A 22,077-nucleotide genomic window follows, 5' to 3' on the forward strand; every position below is an offset into this window, starting at 1 on the left:
AACTGCCTCATACGCTTTCGACGAACAATTGGCATCACAAATGTGGTTATCACATCGCGATAACGCTCCTGATTGACGGTAACAGCTTCACCATCTTCATTTTCGAAGAAAAACGGCCCAATAATCGGTTTCGCACTAACGCCGCACCAAACAGTGACTTTTTCGTCGTAAAGAGGTACCTCTCGAATTTCGTGAGGATTTTCAGTGGCGTAAATACGGCAATTTTGCTTGTTTACCGTCCCATTCAATAAGAAAAGAGCCTCATCGGACATGATGATTTTGTTCCAAAATTGCTCATGTCATCTTCAGCCATTTCGATGACTCTTTGGGCCCATTCCATTCGACGAGGCTTGTCCGCAGGCCACAATCTTTACGTCAATTGAATCTTATACGGAAATAAATGCAAATCAATGCGGATAATTCGTTGTAAAGTGGTCCGAGCAATGCCCAACTACTGAGAACGGCGATTTTGGGATGTCCTTGGCGACTTCTCAACTATGCCCCATAGGGTTGCCAGATGGGTCCGTCGAATATGGGCAACCCTGTACAAAAATGTGATTGTGCCAATCTGGGCATACGGCATAGAAATCTGGGGAACTGCAAGTAAAAGTAACATTGACGTTATTCAACGACTACAATCAAAAATACTCAGAACTATAACCAATGCACCTTGGTACGTCCCAAACGAAGATATTCATCGCGATATCAACATCGATACAGTAGCAGAAATCATCCGCACACGCAGCACAAATCATATTACCCGTTTAATGAACCATACAAATACTGGCATGCGACAACTTCCATCAGCAGAAAGGGCAAACTCTAGGCGGCTCAAACGACCAACCCCAACTCAGTTGATAACTAGAATAATTTAAAGCTGTGTATGTACATACATGGCCGCCGTAGCCGAATGGGTTGGTGCGTGACTACCATTCGAATTCACAGAGAGAACGTAGAATCTCGGTGAAATACCAAAATTAAGAAAAACATTTTTCTAATAGCGGTCGCCCCTCGGCAGGCAATGGCAAACCTCCAAGTGTATTTCTGCCATGAAAAAGCTATTGAAAAAATATCTGGCGTTCGGAGTCGGTTTGAAACTGTAGGTCCCTCCATTTGTGGAACAACATCAAGACGCACACCACAAATAGGAGGAGGAGCTCGGCCAAACACCCAAAAAGGGTGTTTTTTTTTTTTTGTCGGGACAACTAGCAAGTGCAGCACTCAGACATTAATTGAGTCCATTGTACTACACTTGGATTCCCTTTTAATTTTCTTTAAATCTACCCGATCTCCGAAGAAATCTGAGTAGATCTTGTAGTGCCAAGGAGCCAAGATGGTCGCTTCTTAACACATCAGTGCCAAAGACCTCAAACCTGATTCGGGCGAAGGCGGGGCAGACACACAGGAAGTGGTCCGCCGTCTCATCCTCCTCTTCACAAGCTGGGCAGAGTACACTGTCTGAGATGCCCAACCTTTCCATGTGCTTTGCCCACAGAAAGTGGCCCGTCATCAGTCCAACCAGCCGTCTGCACTCCCCTCTGCTTAATGACAGAAGGGTTTGCGACAGTCGATCGGACATGACAGGTAACATCAGTTTTGTCCATTTGCAGCCTCTCTCAGCCTGCCAAGCTCGCTTGTGGGTAGTAGTTACCCATTTGCTAACCGTGGCCGTGATGGCCGCAGAGGGGAGTGGCAAAGCGGGCTCTGAGCCAAAGAAGTTGGCTTCAGAGCCCATCTTAGCTAAGGAGTCAGAGGTCTCGTTACCCGCGATACCCACGTTTCCCGGGACCCATGTTAGCATCAGGCTATTATGTCTGCCGACATAGTTCAGCCTGGATTTACAGGACTTCACTACTCCTGATGTGGTTTGAGGGCTGTCTAAGGCCATAAGCGCTGCTTGGCTGTCACTGCAGACACATATAGATCTGCCTCTCCATCGTTTTTCCACAACAAAGTTCATCGCTTCTTGAACTGCATACACCTCCGCTTGAAACACAGATGCATGCATTCCAAGAGCAAAGAGCAGTTTTGTCCCGCTGGATTCCACGTAGACCCCAGAGCCGGAGCCATGCTCGGTCCTGGAGCCATCCGTAAAAATGCGAAAACAGTGTTTGCCGGGCTCATTTTCTGAGTCTCCCCACAACTGAGCCTCTGGTAGCACTACACTGTATCTCTTTTCAAGTACGACTCTTGATGGCATTGAGTCAAGGGGCATGGAGAGAATCGTTGGATCGATGTCCATGCCTTCTCTGTGTTCCAATGCCGGACAAGGGCCGTACCAGTTCCCACTGTTTTCAGTCTGCAGATGGCCTTCAGGGCCTCTCCTCGGATGAAAGCATCAAGTGGTGGTAAACCAATCAGAGCATCTAGTGCCGGGCCTGAAGTAGTCGGAAAAGCTCCGGTGCAACAGATGGCCACAGTGCGTTGTAGTCTCGATAAGGTCCTCCTGACTCCCACTAGGGATAGTCTACTCATCCAGACCACTGATGCATAGGTGATAATGGCTCTTATCATAGCCGTGTAGATCCATAGGACCTTGCTAGGAGAGAGACCCCACGTTTTCCCAAAGACACCTTTGCACTGCCAGAAAGCTGTCAGCGCTTTGGATGCCTTTGTCTCAATGTGTGATTTCCATAGGAGCTTACTATCGAGGATTACTCCTAGATATTTAATTTCCTTGGATAGCTGGATTGTGACTCCTTTTAGCCTTGGCAGAACGAGTCCGTCAAGCTTCCTCCTTCTGGTAAAGAGGACAATACCAGTCTTGGCGGGATTTGCCGACAGCCCGTTCGCACAGCACCAAGTGTCAATCCGATCCAGAGTTTTCTGCACTTTCCTGCAGATGTTCATAAGCGAAGAGCCTGTTACCAAACAAGCAACATCGTCCGCATATGCTTGTGCGTAGACTCCCGAATCGTTTAAGGTGGTGAGTAGAGGATCGATTACCATGCACCAGAGTAATGGAGACAGCACACCGCCTTGGGGGCAGCCTCTGTTAACCCCAGATGACACCAGCAGATCTTCCTCTGCTCGTACCGAAACGATTCTTTGGGCCAGCATCGAACGAATCCAATTTACTAGCACCCGGTCTACGCCGTGCCTACTAGCAGAGTTACACATACTATCAAAAGTGGCATTATCAAACGCCCCCTCTATGTCTAAAAAGATACCCATAGCGTAGTCCCTCCTGTCGATGGCCAGCTCTACCCTAGCAACAAGGTTTTGCAGTGCCGACTCGCAGGATTTTCCACTCTGATAGGCATGCTGAAATAGAGACAGAGGGTGAGCCTTCAGCGACTTCTGACGTATGCGCAGTTCCACCAGTCGTTCGAGACTTTTCAGCATGAAAGAGGTCATGCTGATTGGTCTAAAGCTTTTTGGGCTGGTGTAGTCGTCTTTTCCTACCTTTGGGATGAAAGCGACCCTCACCATCCTCCAAGAGCGTGGTATGTAAGCCAGTGCCAGGCATGCCGAGAAGATTTTCTTCAGGACTGCTGTCACGAACTCTGCGCCCTCCTTCAGCATGGCAGGAAATATGCCATCTGGTCCGCGCGACTTGTAGTCGCCAAAAGATTTGATGGCAAATCGAATGGCGGCCCCATTCACCACAGATCTGGCAACGAACCAGTCATGCCGAGAAGGTGTAGCAGCTCTGACAACTGCCTCTATCAATAAAGGCTGTTGCCGGCTGATGCTTATCTGATTACCAGGAAAGTGAGACTCCATCAGCAAGCTGAGTGTCTCACTTTTCCGCTCCGTGAAGGAGCCATCAGATTTCCTGAGTGACCCCAGCTTTGCCGTTGGGTCCCTTTTCAGGAACCTAACCAATTTCGCCGTGTCACTCAGAGATTCAATACCGCTGCAGAATTCCCTAAATGAGGCTTTTTTCGATTCCCGAATAAGCCTCTTGTAGTTCTTCTGAACATCACGGTATCGCTCCCAGTCCTCTGCAAGGTTAGTCTTGAGGGCCCGGTTTAGAAGTTTTCTCGACTCACGCCTCAACATCTGGAGCTCTCGGTTCCACCACGGAACGGGAGTCCGGCTCGGGAGAGGTCGAATTGGACAGGCTGACTCAAAACAGTCGGTTAGGGCAGCGTTAAGTTTCTCAACAGCCGCCTCAATGGCGTTCTTTTCGAAGTCTTGGTGGCGCAACGTCAAGGTCCCGCAACGCCTCCCTAAACTTCTGCCAGTCTGTTTTTCTGGGGTTTCTAGAGGGCAATGGCATTTGTGCCTCCTCGCCACACTGAAACTCAATGTACCTGTGGTCCGAGCACGAATCTTCGGCAAGGACTCTCCAGTTCTTGATTGACCACCCAAGTTTTGAGTTTGATAGGGTTAGATCAATCACCTCCTGTCTTCTAGCCGTTACAAACGTTGGCTGTGAGCCCTTGTTTTGTATGTCTAGGCAGGAGGACGCGATAAATTCGAATAGTCGAGAGCCCCGTCCATTGCACTTGCTGCTGCCCCAGATTGTATGCTGGGCATTAGCATCGCAACATAGGATGAGGCCCAGACTGCGCCGCTCACAGAACCTCACGAGACTAGTGGCCTTCCCGGGTGGTGGCCCTTCCAGAGCATCGTAAGGAAAGTAAGCAGACGCAATCACAAACTTCGACCATCCGCGTTTACCTCTATAACACACCTCAGCCGCTACCAGGTCTTGGCAACAGAATTGCTCAAGACCCGTCACAGTGAGATGGGATGATACTATAAGACCGGTCCTAGGTCTGCTAGAACTCCTGTCATATAGTAACGTGGCCCCTTTCAGCGCACTTAAGCCACAGAGACGGCCCCTAAAGACCCAGGGCTCTTGCACTGCTGTTATGTGGGGTGATGTGTGAAGCTGGGAAAGCCTTCTACTTAGTAGTGCAGTAGCGGCTTTGGAATGCTGCAAGTTAATTTGCGTCACCGTCAAGGGACGATAGCTACAGGAATCGTCCGAGTCAATCATTTGGGAAAGACATGGAAGCTGGCCGTCCCAAAGAAGAGACTCAGACGGTTCCCGTACCGTGAGCCCATGACATCAACACTGGCTTCGTCCACTCGCACCACAAGAGTAGCCCCTTCCTTCCCGTCCCGGTTTTTACTCTTGGTGTACGAGACGACTCGCCAAAGCCTCGTGTTGATGCCCGGATTCTGGGCACGTAGACAGGATAGGGCATCCGCCGTAGACAGGTCTGGATCCGGAATCCAGCAGATGGCCTTCCTGAGGGGTACACTCTCCTCGCTGTAGACTGCGAAGCGAGTGGCCCCCATGGGGGTCACGTTATTGACCACGGTCCTGATCCACTCGAAGTTGGCCAGAGACGCGCACGTCACCTTTATGGTGCCGTCCTTTGTCTCATAGCCCTTCGCGTTGGCTTCCGGACCGGAGGCAATAACCGACGCATCAGCTGGCTTTTGCAGTATTTGATTTCTGCATCCGTCAGCTGATGGTCAGGCCCCAGTTTTCCAATCACAGCCACAGGTCGTGGGCCAGCAGCCTTCTCGCTATAGGATGGCTTGGCCGCACCCTTGGATGTGCTTGGGCAAAGGTCCAGCTCCCGATCCTCCACTGACGAAGATTTCGCCGGGCAGACAGCTGTGCTGAACATTTTGTCGAGGCGCCGATAGAGACGTGGCTCAGCAGAACCTTTTCCCGCCACATTGACTAGCGCCAAGACCGCGCTCGTACCTTGGGGGGTCGTGGCTCGGCCATTGGCGGCAGCCGCAGGGCAGGGAGGTGTGCTGCTTTCAGCCACCGTCTTTCTCCGCTTGCCTCGAGAGCGAGACAACTTGGGAGTGCCTGTGCCCACCGTAGATTCGGTAGCTTCCGTGGGTGTCACTTCCGCTGACCGAGGTCGTTTGGAAGACACAGACGCAGAAGGGCCGGCAGAGCCACATGAGGATTTCTCCCGCATGAGCCTTGCCCGCCGCTTTCTTCTCTTCCTCCTTGCCGCGCTCTTCGATTTCCCTGCTTCTTTGGGAGGTCGTGCAGCCACCGAAGAGACCTCACAACTCAGGCCCTCAGAAGCAGGGAAAGGTTTTTCAGACTCTGTACGCGCCAATTATATATATATATATATTAGGCCGGGTCAATTTGGGGGAGGCAAAAAAATCGCCCATTGCTCTGTGAAAATTATATTCTAGGGATCAAAATAAGAAACTTTGCCGAAGGAACCGTACCTCTAAAACGAATTCTGATGTCCCCCAATTTGGGTCGAACGAAAAATCCCACTTTGACCCATTTAGAGAATATTTTCATACCCGTTGACCGCGTACCACCGAAGAAGTTGATTGTGTCTGTCGAGTCTAATTTTCTTCAAGCGCGTTGAGCGACGGAAGGCGTTCATGTGGAGATCATCTATAATTAGTCTTGACATGGATCTGGTCGATAGTCATTTCCCTGGACATGATTTTCTGTTTTCTAAGAGAATGTTTTGCGAATTCTTTCTAGAGCGGATTTTATGGCTGCATCGGTTGTAACCACGCGAGGACGACTACTTCTTTTTCTGTTCATTCTGTTCATTTTTTGAGCACACCTCGTATATGGACAAAAGCAAAAATATCGGAACTTTTTTCTGCGAATTTGTTCTCGCCGTGTACATTGTAAAATTTGCCCCAGAATTTAAGGCAAGACTAAATATATTCGATTTCTTTTACTGATAAGTAAATGACAAAATACTTATAAATGCAATGTGAACAAAATAAATGTTTAAAACACATTTAAAAACTCTAGATCTATTTACTAAATTACATGTATGTATGTATCGTATATAATATCATCAGCCTTCTACTCTATTCTTTGCGTTCGAGCGCTGGGAGAGGTATAGTTACAGTTAGTAACATAAATAAGTATACAGGAGCCTGATTTATGGAATTGTTTGACGCTAACGCTTTCCTTAATATGTAATCAAAATATTTTACACATGGTAATTGTGTACTGAGATAAGCTTTCATATGCGCCTTAATTTACGCTTTGCTTTGTCTTTGATGCCAGCGAAATTTATGTCACAAAAGTTAGAATCCAGCAAACGATTGTTCAGTTAGCATAACATTTATTTTTACGTATTGATTAAAAATCAATCAGTTTTGTGACATAAATTTCGCTGGCATCAAAGATAAAGCAAAGCGTAAATTAAGACGCATATGAAAGCTTATCCCAGTACACAATTAAAGCTATTAAGAGGAAATAATCAAAGTGAGTATAAAAATTTAGGCAAGTACGTTTTGTATTAATTTTTGCGACATTTTTAGTAATGGCACCAAGAGGAAAAGAAAGAAATATCACAAGGAACATAAATCATTGCGAGAAATCGGTCGTTTGATAGATAGGAGTTTTGCTACAGTTCAAAAGATTGTGAATAAATATAAAAGTGCGGGGAGCACCATTAATAAAGAGCGTTGTGGGCGTCCGCCGCTCTTAAGTCCCAGAGTAAAAAGCTTAGTCGTACGGAAAATCAGGACAAACCCCAAAATAAGTGCCCCCAAATTGAAATCTGAAGTTGAAAATGAGACTGGAAAACAATTTAGCACCCAAACTATTCGCCGGGTTTTACATAATGCTGGTTATCATGGACGCAATATTAGGAAAAAGCCCTTCGTGAGTAGTGTCAATCGGAGTAAACGGATTTCATTCGCAAAAGATCATGAAAAATATGACCAAACGTTTTGGAACCAAGTCATATTTTCTGATGAGTGTAAGTTCAGTATCTGTGGATCTGATGGCCGTGAAAAAGTTTGGAGAAAAGTTAACGCGGATTTCGATCCAAACAATATGACCGGCACTGTGAAGCATGGAGTGGGCTCTGTGATGGTTTGTGAATGTATGGCTGCGAACGGGGTTGGTATTTATCGAAAATATTATGGACCGATACGAAATTGGGCCTTGGAGGAACGTTTATCTTCCAGCAGGATAATGACCTCAAGCACACATCCAACATTGTACGAGAGTGGCTGTTATACAATGTGCGAAAACAGCTGAAAACACCGCCACAGTCCCCGGATACCAACCCAAATACCGGCAAATACGTAAACATCCGATTAGAAATAAGGAACAACTGAAAAACGTCCTTCAAGAGGAATGGAATAAAATACCACCAGCTGTAACTGAAAACTTGGTGAAATCAATGCCATCACGACCTAAAGCGATTGTAAAGTCTAATGGTTATTCATCCAAATACTAGGATTTGATTTTTATTATGTTTTTGATTTCACAAATTAATAATATGATGAACTGTATACTTACTTTTCAGACATGAATTTCATAAAGTTTAATATAAAAAGCTATAATTTTTGGTTCCTTTTAAAAATTTTGTCATTATTTGGATTAAATATGACTTTTGTATTTCATTCATGTAAATAAAACACAATTTTGTTATAACTTAGATTGTTTGAAGGAATCGATTGGGGGAAAATTGAAAACGTATCCGGTGTATACTTACTTCTGTTACTAACAGTACGTTGCCGACTTTAGAGGCGTTTTTCGCAATTTGGCGTACATGATAACTCGAAAAGTTATTGACCGATCTCACTGAAATTTTCTATGTGAATTTAAAGTTTTAGAAAATTTTTCGAAAAATAATTTTTTCGAAGCAAAAATAGTAGGAAAATTCGCCCCAAAATCTTTTTTTTTTTTTGTGAAGCATTTTATTCCGCAAATTTATTTTCCATTTTTGTTTAATTCATATAGAAATTAATAAACAAACAAAATTTTGCTTTTTGTATTCAGGTCACTGACGCCGATGCTACAATGCCCGACCATTGAGAAGCCCCGCTGCGACCTTCCTGGAAGAATTGAGTGTACATCTGCCATTTTAAATGATTTAAATAAAAAAAAAGTATACTATTTTAATTTATAAATAAACTGTATGCCAGTTTTGAAAAAATACAATATGTATATTGACTTCTTCATTTTAAATAACACAGGCCAACAACCAAAAAATTTTTTCGATAATTTTAACTAAGGTTTTAAGGTTTTTTTATGCTGAAAACGAATATGACCTTGAAAATGCTCCAGCACGTCAGGATTTTTGGCAATTTGAGGTTAAAAAGTCAAAAAATGCAGATTTTGCCCATTTTTTAAATTTTTTTTTGGGCAAGATAAAGTTTTTTTTTAATTTTCCACAACGGCATCGCAAAGTACTAGTCTTCAGCTTTAAAATGCATTTTTTTAAATATTTTTACGATTGATATAAAAAAAGTATTCTATTTTGAATTGGAGACTTTTAGATATTCAAATTCAACCTTTCTAACTCTCTAACGCCCCTGTAAAGGGCGATTTCAAAATAGTATAACTTTTTTTATATTAATGACAAAAATATTTTTAAAAATGGATTTTAAAGTTGAAGACTAGTACTTTGCGATGCCGTTGTGGAAAATTAAAAAAAAACTTTACCTTGCCCAAAAAAAAATTAAAAAAATGGCCAAAATCTGCATTTTTTGACTTTTTAACCTCAAATTGCAAAAAACCTGACGTGCTGGAGCATTTTCAAGGTCATATTCGTTGTCAGCATAAAAAAACCTTGAAGAAACACCCATTCTTCTTCTTCTTAATTGGCGCGATAACCGCTTACGCGATTTTGGCCGAGCTTAACAAAGCGCGCCAGTCGTTTCTTTCTCGTGCTAACCGGCGCCAATTGGACACACCAAGTGAAGCCAAGTCCCTCTCCACCTGATCTTTCCAACGCAGAGGAGGCCTTCCTCTTCCTCTGCTACCACCAGCTGGTACCGCATCGAATACTTTCAAAGCCGGAGCGTTTGTATCCATTCGGACGACATGACCCAGCCAACGAAGCCGCTGGATCTTTATTCGCTGCGCTATGTCTATGTCGCCTTAAAGCTCATACAGCTCATCGTTCCATCGTCTGCGATATTCGCCGTTGCCAACGTGCAAAGGTCCAAAAATCTTACGCAGAATCTTTCTCTCGAACACTCCAAGCGTCGCTTCATCGGATGTTGTCGTCGTCCACGCTTCTGCGCCATACGTTAGGACGGGCATGATGAGAGTCTTGTAGAGTGTTAGTTTTGTTCGTCGAGAGAGGACTTTACTGCTCAGTTGCCTACTTAGTCCAAAGTAGCACTTGTTGACAAGAGAGATTCTACGTTGGATTTCAAGACTGACATTGTTATCGGTGTTTATGTGTTGTGCGTAACACGGAATGAATTAACTGATAGAAACAGTCCTACAATAACACAAATTGCAAGTCATCAATTAAATAAATAAAAGGCAATGTGATAAATTTAAACATTCTTGATAACGACATCAAGTGTACTCACGCAACAGAAATATAGATTATAAATAAGTTCAGGAATATTTTAAATATTGCAATTAGATGACTTTGATAATTTAGGTTTTGGTGGAGGAGAATAGCTGAGTGGGTTTATGCTTGACGAGTACGAAGTCATGCGGACATGCAACATCAGTTGAAGCAATAGAAAAATTTTGTTTAGTCAATGACCACTGTTGGAGCGCATTTCTGCAGTTAAAAGCTTTTCACAAAAACCATTTGGATTATTCACAAATTAAATATATGTATATAAATATATAATTATTTTTACCAAACTGTAACCATTTGTGGTTCTTTGTTCAGTAAAATGAAATCCCTTTTATTATTGTTTTTATAGTATAATAAATATAATTGGTGCATACAATATTTCTTTCCGGAAATAGAAATACCTACAGTTTTATGCCGCCTACAAACGACGAATGTTTTTTTATACCAAATCGGCTACGGCAGCTCGACAGTTTTAATTTTATGTTTATTAACGTATCTCAAAGTTCTTCATCTCCACCTGTCGCTTTTCCCAAATGTCGTTTACGTTTATTCGCCATCGCCAAAGTGTTACCTGGAGAACCAATTTTCCGAACACTCCAATTGTTAGTTTTAATTTTTAACACTTCTGTTTCATTTTGTGAATACCCTGCTATAGTCGCCAGATAACTGAATGTGCAGGTATAAAATGTAGCAACTTAGTGCAGAGTACTTCAGTTTCTACTACGCCTTGTAAATTCGTGGTTCTCGCAAATTTATTTTCGGTTCAAATATGTTTTTATTGCTCTTAATTGCCGCTTTGACACTTATAGTTTTCTATATAAAATGGAATTACACATATTGGCAACGCAAAGGCTTTCCTTATCATGAGCCCAAAATCCCATTTGGTGTATTAGATGGAGTACGTAAGCGTGAAGCTTCATTGGGCACTGCCATCTACGATGTTTATCGCACCACCAAAGGCAAAGTGGTTGGCATCTACCTAATGACACGACCCGCTTTGTTGGTACGCGATGCTCAATTGGCAAGGGATATATTGGCGAAGGATTTCGAAAGCTTTCACGATCGTGGCATACATGTAGACGATGAAAAGGATCCACAATCGAGTGGTGGACTTTTCTTTTTAAAAGGACAGGATTGGAAAAACATGCGAGTCAAGTTGGCTCCTTCATTCACGTCTGGTAAATTGAAAGCGATGTTTGGCACGGTGGAGGATATCAGCGATAGAATGGTAGATTATTTGAATGCACAACTGCCAGACGAGGGTGCAAAAGAATTAGAAATAAAAGAAGTAATGAACACGTGAGTGAATAAATTTCTAGTGCTTGATGTCATTATACCTATTTCGCATTATTTGGATTTTTCATAATTCATTTTGATAGGTAGTTCTTAGTTTATTACTTTTTGAAGCATGTGAATATTTATGCAAAAATTATATCTCATTCTTTAGCTACGCTATAGATATCATTGCATCAGCGATATTTGGATTGGAAGTAAATAGCTTCGTAAACCCAAATAATGGAATACTAAACGTCAGCAGAAAAATCAACGAGCCTACGTTTGGAAGTGTGGTGCGCGCGACATGCCAGTTTTTATATCCCAGGTGGGTACATACTGTTAACATCAAAAGAAAGTGTACACCACAAAATCTATAAAAAAAATTATAAATCACGCTTAATAGTCACTCGACGCGATGCGCGAGCTATTTTAGCCAACAATTTATATTGCATGCTTTGGTTGTTGCGTTATTGTAGTTGTTCTAGCAGTTCATCAAGCCCTACCAGTGCGGTGTAGTCACCGAGCGTCATGGTCTAGTTCATCTAACGGTAGGCTCAGGAAAAATGCTGTTTCGACGGGGAGGGTCCAGAATGAGAGGGGTCTTGAGTGAGTGGGTTTAAGAGTGCATGTGAATAGGTGGTTAGTATCGTACAGATAGTGTGAAGGTACCCCGCACTTCACATGCCCGGCATATATTTGGCATGTGGGAGTCGATTGTGGATAAGGAGTTTCATCTGCTACAAAACCCAGAACGTAATTGAGCCAAAGTTAAGCGGGTCTCACGAGATAGCTGAAATTCCTCGTCTACGATTGGACTTCAATGACGGCATTTAGGAACGGGAGTTTAAGAAGGTGGTAAGAGACTCCCGGTGAATGTCCTTTCCTGGATTTCGTCAGTATAGTCGAAGTGAGCTAGATGATATTCAACACTTTAGCCTTCCGCCGAGACTGAAGAGGTGGTCCGCAAACTACCTGTGCGGTCAGCATTCGTTAGTAATATTTCGAGATCAAAACTCAAAACAGAAAATGATAAAGCAAGAAGTGACGCTGGATGGTATTCTTTCATCCTAGCTTTTCAACTTTTACATCTCGAAGCTTTCTCAACCCTAAGGGAGTTTCACTCTTCTCATATGCTGATGAATGCTTGAACACCATTATCAAAAGTGAACGACTAACTCTCCGCCCTTTCTCACTTCTTCGCTGCGAGGAATCCCTAACTTCCTATTAAATCCATGGCGACCTGAATGAAGGAGATCAAATTACAGCTAAAGATTAAAGTCGAACACACACCAATACCCACTGTTAACAACTCCAAACTATTGGGTGTAACGTTCGATAATTTGCTCTTCTTCCCGGCGCATACAATCGCAATGCCATTAAGGTTCAAAACCGCAACAAGGTACATAAATCGATAGCTGGTACGAGTAGCACTTTGGGCAAGAACAAAGAAATGTTGCTGGCGAGATTTAAAGCAATAGACTGGCCGGTTTTGAATTATGCAGCCCCCATTTCGCCGCTAGGCACTAGTGATTCGCAGTGGAAGAAGCTTGAAACCTAACAAAAACTCCCTTTCAACATATTCACAGCGAAGCCAGCGCCGTCGAAACAGCATGTTTATTGGACCTGCCGTGAGATGAAATAGATGATGATGACCGTTAACTACATTATCATATTATTTAATGAATAATCATAAAATATTGCTAATTTTAAATCAAAATTAAGTCTGTTCAAGTCGGTAATGGAAATTTCCACTTCGGTGTATTGATAAGATTTTGTTCCAGATATTCACAATGTTCATAGTCCTCAAAATTTCAACCATTACTATGCGATTTTCTATATTTCCATAAGAAACTACGTATATTTTGTACAATATTATATTATACCTACATATGTATATGCGGCCGCCGTAGCCGAATGAGTTGGTGCGTGACTACCATTCGGAATTCACAGAGAGAACGTTGGTTCGAATCTCGGTGAAACACCAAAATGAAGAAAAACATTTTTCTAATAGCGGTCGCGGTCGCCCCTCGGCAGGCAATGGCAAACCTCCGAGTGTATTTCTGCCATAAAAAAGCTCCTCATAAAAATCTGCCGTTCGAAGTCGGCTTGAAACTGTAGGTCCCTTCGCTCCACAAATAGGAGCTCGGCCAAACACCCAAAAATGGTGTACGCACCAATTATATATATATGCCATTTTTAAATCACTTCACTACTGGAGTATGAATTTGAGAATTGAAGGTGACTACCAGTAAACCTGATAAGATTTTTTTGTTTTGGTATTCGCATTTTTATAGGGTTCAAATTTTCAAAGATTACAAATGCACTAAGAAAGATAAACTATGTTTTTATCAGTTACAATTCATTTATTTAAATTAATTTCAATCTAATGAGTGTGTTTATTTTAAAATATTGTGATAAAAAAAGCAAATATATGAAATGATTTTAGTAATCAAAGTAGCGACATAATCATAGAGTAACGATTGGAGACAGGGTATGCGTTGAAAGAGGAGCTCAGTTACTCGAAGCATGTATAATTTTCTAATTTTAATTCTTATTCTATTTTCTTATAGTGCACTAATGGTGTTGGTGTTTTTAGCAATAATATGGTCTTTATTCCGCTCTGCGCCAGAGGTTGCGTATTATTTGCTCTAATCGTTGTACTCTAATTTTGCTGTTTCTAATTTTGCCGTTGCCTTCTTGTAAAATCCATGGTTGGATAGTTCTTCCAAAAACCTTCGCAGGTGACTGTAATCAATGTTTTTTGGAGAAACAGCTCCAAATATGATAAACGTGTTTTCTTTGGAGACTTTTAAGCCGATGTGTTATCTTAATTTTGGGCATCGTCCGCAGAAGTCGTCAACGTTTTTAACTTTGATATATCGTGTCACCCTTTTATTTACGACGTCTTCGACTTCTTCAAATTTCAATTTAACTGCAGATGAACGTGTCATTTTGGACCTTTGAAGTGTGAATATAGGAACACTGTTTCAAATGGTTTTGTACACGCGGAACTCATTTTGTAAACTCAACGTACGCTTTCTAAATTTCTCATAAAACTTACAAATTGCACAACGCGTATTGCTAAAAGGATACATACGTCTATGTAGCAGCATTTACATTTTTTTATAACGAAACTCTAAGTTGAATTTTGCTGGTAACACTTAAATTAGACAGACTTTTAATACATTAGATATTACTTTGGCGGAAAAATAATTCCAATATTTTCTCGGTAGATGGCCGCTCAGGCATTTTTGATGTTATAGATGCACCTCGCACATACAGGCCCGTCGACGAAAATGTTGATAAAATCACAAAAATAATCGAAGTTGGCCGGCATGTTGGTAGTCGTAACATCGCCCAGGAGCTAAAGATCTACCATGAAACAGTTTTAAAACATTTGCACAAAATTAAAAATAAAAATAGTGGTTTTCTTTTTCATTATATAATTCTCGGAAGTTTTGAATTTTTCTCATATGAAATACACGATATTTTCACAAGGTGAAAGCGATATTTTCGTAATGTCGTCATTTAATTAGGCGAAATTTGCTTCGAGAAAAGATAGTGTTTTCTTTTCTCGCATATACAGTCCGGTTCACTTGATTTGAGGCAATAATTTTTATGAAATAAAATAGTTATTATATTCCAATAAAATTGGAAAACAGAAATGTTTAACAGATCGCAAAAAAGGACAAATCGATATCTTGATCTCAGAGGGACTTTCAACTCGTCAAATTGCCAAAAAGACTGGTCGAAGTCCAAATGTTGAGGATTTTGAAGTGAAACGTAAGAACTACAAAAGCAGAACTGCGTTGGCTTTAACACCGAAGGAAACCCGCGCATTCCGCCCTTTCAACAGCATAAATTAAAGAGATGGGAGCCAGCAGATCCACTGTTTGATGGGCTTTGAATTATTTTCGCACAGAACGCCCACTAGATTTTGCAAGAGACAAAATGGCTTCGAATTCTGTTACAAATAACGATCCCGGTGAATGGAAAAAAATTGTATTTAGTGACGCAAAGAAGCTCAATCTGTATGGGCCGAATGGATACAATAACTATTTGTATGACTTAAGAAAGAAGAAGGGGTACTAGAGTCGACATCACAGTCATGAAGGGGGTGTCATGGTATGGGGAACAATATCGTACTATAGCGCGTTCTAATTGAAAATTAAAGACTACAAAGATAAACAGCTAAATATAAAGCTCTTTGGGAGCCAACTTTTACCGAGATTCGGGATCAATTGGATGTTTCAACAAGATAGTGCACCTATACACACCTCAAGTGTGGTCAAAACTTGGATTGCTTCTCAAAACGTTAAAACTTTAGCATGGTCACCGTATTCCGAGATCTGAACAAGGTACAGTCTTCACTCAAATTATCAGAAAACCACTCACTGCACAATCTATTGCTTAAGGTACCACGTTGGCAACCTTAGCTATCACCTTTAACAGATTCGCATTGGCTTGTACGTCCTCAGAGAGCGCTCAGTGAGTTATGGGCTGCTGATCACTGATGAACAATAGTGCACAAAAATTTCCCGGCGCACACCGCAATGTTTCTAAAGAGGGTTATATTTATATTTCTAGCCTTGGAAACTTCTAGCGTTGTCAGGCACCATCTATTTTACCATAAACGCACTCAGAACGCTTTGAGGTCTACAGTGACTTTAAAGCTTCATCTCAGTAAAAAATGGAATTAACAAGACTGGAATGCATCGATAAATAAAATCACTACAAGACCAAGCATGATCGGAAAGTAATCAAAACCCAATTGTTGTGGCAGGAAATATTGATGATGTGCCTGAATTGATTTACATAGAAATTGAGGCAGGTGTCTAAAACTCTCCTCTTCCTCGTCAATGGCCCTTAATTTTTCGCGTGGTCTGCGATAACACGGATTCAGTAAAATATGCATGCTTCATAACAGAACAAATACGCGATTATTATATTTCCAACCAAATAAAATGTTCTTATTTCTTTAGTTTTTTGGGTTTTAAATATTTTTTTAAACAAACGATATATGAAACTTTCCAACAAATAAAGAGCAGGATAAAATATTAACCCAATGACAAATAATAGCCTGTATTATTAACTACAAATCTCTTCCTAACCAACCTGTCATAAACCACTAATTCAGTTCTTTATGAATATGATTCGTACTATACGAGTATCTCTTTGTTGCTTTGCATTTTTTCCTCAGCTTAGAGAAGCTGTTCATCCGTTTGGGTTGGCGAGAGGAGGCTTTCAAAATGATGAGGGAAATCGTAAAACGAACTGTACAAATGCGTGAGGAGCAAAATATTACACGAAAAGATTTGCTTCAATTGTTAATGCAATTGCGCAACAAAGGTCAAATAAACACTGATGACAATGATTGGTCAGCAATTCAAGCAGATGCATCAAAGCATATGTCCATCGATACTATCGCCACGAATCTATTTCTATTCTATGCGGCTGGTTATGAAACGACTGCCTCCAGCGTCTCTTTTACCATCTTTGAGTTGGCACAACATCCAGAGGCGTTGGAAAAGGCCCAGCGCGATGTTGAAGAAGCACTACAAAAACATGATAATAAGTTTACATATGAAGCGATTCAGGATATGAAATACTTAGATATCTGTGTAAAGGGTTAGATCAAGCTGCAATTGTTCAAATAAAATAAGTGTTCAAATATCTTTTTTTCTTTTCAGAAACAATTCGCAAATATCCCGGCTTGCCCCTCCTTAATCGTCAATGCACTCACGACTATCCACTACCGGATAGTAATTTAGTGATTAAAAGTGGTACACCCATAATTATTTCGCTATTGGGTTTACATCGTGATGAAAAATATTTCCCTGATCCTATGCGTTGGGAACCGGAGCGATTTATTAATAAGAATTATGATCCTGTGGCCTATATGCCATTCGGCGAAGGTCCCAGACATTGCATTGGTAATTTCCTACATATTTCATATACATTCCATACTCTTTTTCATCAAAATGTACTTATACCGATAATTGCGGATAATTTCACAAAAGCAATTTAACTTTATTTCTTTTCCATAGCACAACGTATGGGCCAAGTAAACGGAAAAGTTGCCTTAGCAAAATTACTGCTGAATTTCAATATCGAATTACATCCAGTTCGAAAAGAAATCGAAATTGCCAACTTTGGTATACCAATTATGGCCAAAGGTGGCATACATGTGCGATTGTCAACGAAAAAATCAACACAGCGCGCTTAAGTTATATTTTCTGACGATTTATTCTTTAAAATATAGTAATAAATATATTTGTGATATATTTACTATATTAAGTTACAAAAGCAAAAGAAAATAACAAGATTCTTCACTTCATTGATTAGGTAACGGTAAGTAATTGCATCATCATGCAAATATGGCAACCAGAAAGTCTGCGTATAGTTCCAAAACAAACAGCCGAGATCATCAAGCTTTGGCTCTTGCAAAATGCTCCAAAACACCCCAACAGTCGCCCGATCTCAATCCTATTGAACATCTGTGGGATCTATTAGAAAAACGAATTCGACAACATGTAATAACAAGTAAAGAGAGTTTGCGAAATGTTATGCGAAGATAACAACTGAGGAAGCAGAGAAGTTAGTAAACTTAATAGACCAAATAGATTGAGGGAAGTCCTAGAAAATCGTGACTATCCAACAAAATATTAATTTTCGTTTTTGTATATTAATTATAAAGTTTTTCCAATATGTTTTAAAACTGTTATGTGTTGCAGCATAAGCATTCCCCGTGCATATACGAGGAATGCTGCTGAAGTGACAGTCCTTGGCCGGATATAAATCCGGGTCGTTCCGGTTACGTAGAACCGACTGTCGTGGGAACGACATGTTGATTTACATGTTGCTGCAATTGCTTACCGTTATGTAAACAATAAATATTTTGATTTAAATATTTGATTTTGTAACTTAAGAATATAATAAAAGAATAAATAAAATGTTTTCAACTATAAATTTATATTGTGTTTTTTATCAATTTAAAATTAATTTAAGGCTTTATAGGCTATGTGTATATCGCTCATTTGCTGCAGAGTGACCTAAAAATCGAAATGTTGAGAAACACGGAAATGTCAATTTACTTCGCCTCCCTCAATAATAGTACACATTTGGGTCAGACGAGAATAGCCTTAACTAAAACCGCCCCTGAAGGCTTTAGACACAGTTAACCATTCTACGCAACTAGATGATATTCAACAGGCGACCCTTCTGCCGGGGCTGAAGAGGTAGTCCGCAAATTACCTGTGTGGTCGACACACGTCAGTAATATTTCGAGATCAAAACTTAAAAGAGAGAAGGATAAAGCAAGGAGTGCTGCAGGCTAGTGTCTTTCACCGTTGCTATTAAACTTCTACATCTTGAAGCTTCCCCATCCACTTAAGGGAGTTTTACTGATTTCTCGATAATGGAGTTCTCTCCACCCTTTCTCGCTTCTTCAATGCGAGGAATCTCGAACTTTCCCCTACTAAATCCACGGTTAAATAGAGGTTAAAGTTGAGGACAGCAATACCGACTTTAAACAAATCCAAACTATTAGGGGTCTCCTTCTATAATTTGTTTTCCTTCTTGGCGCATACAACAGCAATTGTTGCTAAGGCGCAAAATAGCAACAAAGTCCTCAAATAGCTAGCCAGGAGCACTTGAGGAAAATCACCAAACATTCTAAAATACTACCATCAGCACAGCCACCGTATGCTATTTGAAGTCTCCCCTCCAACATCTCCACAACGAGGTTACTATGTTTCCGACGTTATCTAGGTACAATTGCGTTCGGGACATTGTAGTAAGCTAAACTCTTACCTATCATGTTGTGTATATCAGGTGTAAAAAGAGGAAACAAGGAAAAATACCACTGTATTTTAATAACTAGTTATGTAGTCGAATAAATTGTCTTTTCTTTCGCCGGCTGAAATTAATTAGCTTTTAAATGATTGCGGGAATCAGACTCATATGGAGGTAGCGCCAATAAAATTAGCAAAAGGACTTGAACTAAAGAATTAAATCGCGGAGAGCCATATAGCAAAGTTTTTAAGAAGCAAATGCTCGATGCCAGTCAATACCAACCTGGTCAACTCTATGTAGCGAAGATGCCAAGAGGTAATGAACCTAGCCGTGCTTTGTTAAAAACTTTTTGCATGATTCAACTTTCATAAGCGATTTGTCCCACGCCTGGTTGAAAAAAGTTGCCTAATCCATTTATTTAGTAAGTGAAATGGAGTTAAAACTCGCAGAATATTGCTCCTAGTATTCCAAAAACTTTTTAATATTAATTTTAATATACATACATATACTAAATCAATAATAATCACAAGAATGATAGAAACAAGATTGCGCCCATCAGAGCGTACGTGTCGTCACGTTTGCTGAGTTGTGCAGTATTGCCAACCATTTGCTCTTCGCAATAAATTTAGTGCTTTTTTATACCGAAAATGCGAAAATTTTGAAGTTTCGTGTTTGTTTCTTTTTGCGTTTAATTTAAAGCTACCGAATGCTTCAATGCTATCACTAGTAAAATGCTTCATACATATAAAGCTCGTTTTTCGATTGAAGGCATTTCCTCGCCGGCAGAAATGCATCCACTGTTTGCAGAGCGCCTCATCCTTTGGAAATATAATATAAAAAAGCTTATATCACACGCTTTATTGAGGTTCTTACTAGCACAATTTTTCACTGCACATTTCATGTTTTCTTATTTTTCACTTATACGAGTACACTTTCACGAATTATATTATTTTTGCGTAAATATTCACTAAAACGTTTGTTACCGTTTGTTCTTATTAACGCATATTTCAAAGAAGAAACGAATATTCATAAACATCAACAATAACCGCAATCATGGGCAATGTGACCAGATCTCTGAGAAGATTTTAGTGCTAATGAAAATTTTTTTACTCTTATAAAATTTGATAATTTGAAAGTGCAAATTTAATTTTTGGCTCCATTTAAGGTTATGCAAAAATATTATTTGCCCCGCTCCCAACTCTTCTTAAGATTGAAAACCTTTTTACACATTTTAAAAAGCCTTTGAATTTATTGAATGCGAATTAAAACCATAGAGGTGTAATTGTTTCTTCCGGTCATAAATCTTTAGTGAGACATAGGACATTAAGAGTTGTATTCATTGTAAAAATAAGCCACAAAATACCAGAAAATACTAAAGAAACCATACTGACATTTTTACAAAAAGAGTACCTTATCTAGTTACATAACTTCAAATATAGCAAAAAAGCCGTTCCCTTAACAAAAGAGTCTCGTTTAAGAAAAACCTCATAAATTAAATTGTAATATACATAAGCATGACATATTTATTTAAAAAAACGCACATTTTAAAGACAATTTGTCACGCATACAAAGTTCTTTAAGTGATTCAATAAAAATTTGTTGGGTTATTTTCTTTGAATGGGCATTTTAATGCGTTTTTATATCCAAAGCTAGGCAACACTGCAGTAGCGAGAGAGAGATTTGACTGCCGAAAGCAGAAGAACACCAACAACACCTGCACTCGCGGGCAATGCCACCAGATGTTAAAAAAAAGTAAAGCTAAATAAAACTGAGTGAATTATTTAAATAATTATTAAAAAATGTATATTTTACAAAATTATAAACATGACATTTTAATTAGAACAACTAGAAAAATGTCATGAAGAAAGAACTAAAACTCCGAGACACAAAATAATAAAAATAACAAAAAAAAAAATGATAAATCAAGTTACGAAAATGGTAATCTGGCCATACTTGCGCTAAAATCACGTAACTAGTTGTCAAATTCGCTGAGCGCAAAGTAACGGGACCACGATGGGCGCCATCTCATTATTCTTTGCATCATGAATAATCAGTGCCCATTTACACGATGTCTCCTCTGGAAGGGAAACATTTTGTTCGGTGGTGAAGGACGGCCGCGGAAGAGAGAAGGGAATTTGTCTCCTGTACTGGCGACACGCTTTGTGCTTCTTATTCGTACTTCCAATCTTAAAGCAATTTTTGACAGTTGCTTCATTCGTTTTCTTCTTTTGTGGAAGAAAGTTCTAAGTTATGTGTTGGTTTTCAAGCAAACGGAAGATAACAACGATGACAAACATACGAACGCTGCTTGGGAAATGCACAATTATTTTTGCTAGTAAAGTAGTATAATTTAAAATAGTTATGGGACATGTTTATGTTGATTTCTAATTTTTCCCTGCATTTCTAGATACTCAGTATAATTTTAAGTTAATTATTGTATTTACATATGAAGTATTTTTAATTTAATTTTTTTTTATTCAAGTATAAGAATTTATAAATATATTTCAATAAAAAAAAACAACAAATTATTTATTATTTAACCAGTTTGCATTTTTCATTCATATATTTAAGAAACTGTTGTCGAATGCTCTCTGCTTTACATGTAAGCGCGTGCTAGAATACATCCGAACCAGACGATGCTAAAGTATTAAATGTCAAAATGTCGCCGAAAACAATTTTGCCCGTGTGTCCGCGAATGAGACATGAAAAGAGAATTTCCAGTGTCTCCATTCCAGATGTCTCCGTGTGTAAA

General features: G+C 40.2%; 1 protein-coding gene across 2 annotated transcripts; it reads left to right on the plus strand.

The window, feature by feature from the left end:
* The first annotated feature begins 10,961 nt into the window (after positions 1–10,961).
* On the plus strand, positions 10,962–18,500 carry LOC128871841 (probable cytochrome P450 6d5). Of its 2 annotated transcripts, XM_054113942.1 has the most exons (6): positions 10,962–11,555; positions 11,704–11,856; positions 16,732–17,159; positions 17,222–17,464; positions 17,579–17,792; positions 17,877–18,500. In XM_054113942.1, exons 1-5 carry the CDS (start codon positions 11,026–11,028, stop codon positions 17,755–17,757), a joined length of 1,533 nt encoding a protein of 510 aa, XP_053969917.1. In that variant the 5' UTR covers positions 10,962–11,025; the 3' UTR covers positions 17,758–17,792; positions 17,877–18,500. The 2 variants fall into 2 exon arrangements, with proteins under 2 accessions (XP_053969917.1, XP_053969916.1); XM_054113941.1 differs by having other exon boundaries at positions 17,579–18,500.
* Positions 18,501–22,077: the final 3,577 nt, after the last annotated feature.

This window comes from Anastrepha ludens, chromosome 2 (genome assembly GCF_028408465.1).
Source record: "Anastrepha ludens isolate Willacy chromosome 2, idAnaLude1.1, whole genome shotgun sequence".
Classification (NCBI taxonomy): Eukaryota; Metazoa; Arthropoda; class Insecta; order Diptera; family Tephritidae; genus Anastrepha; species Anastrepha ludens.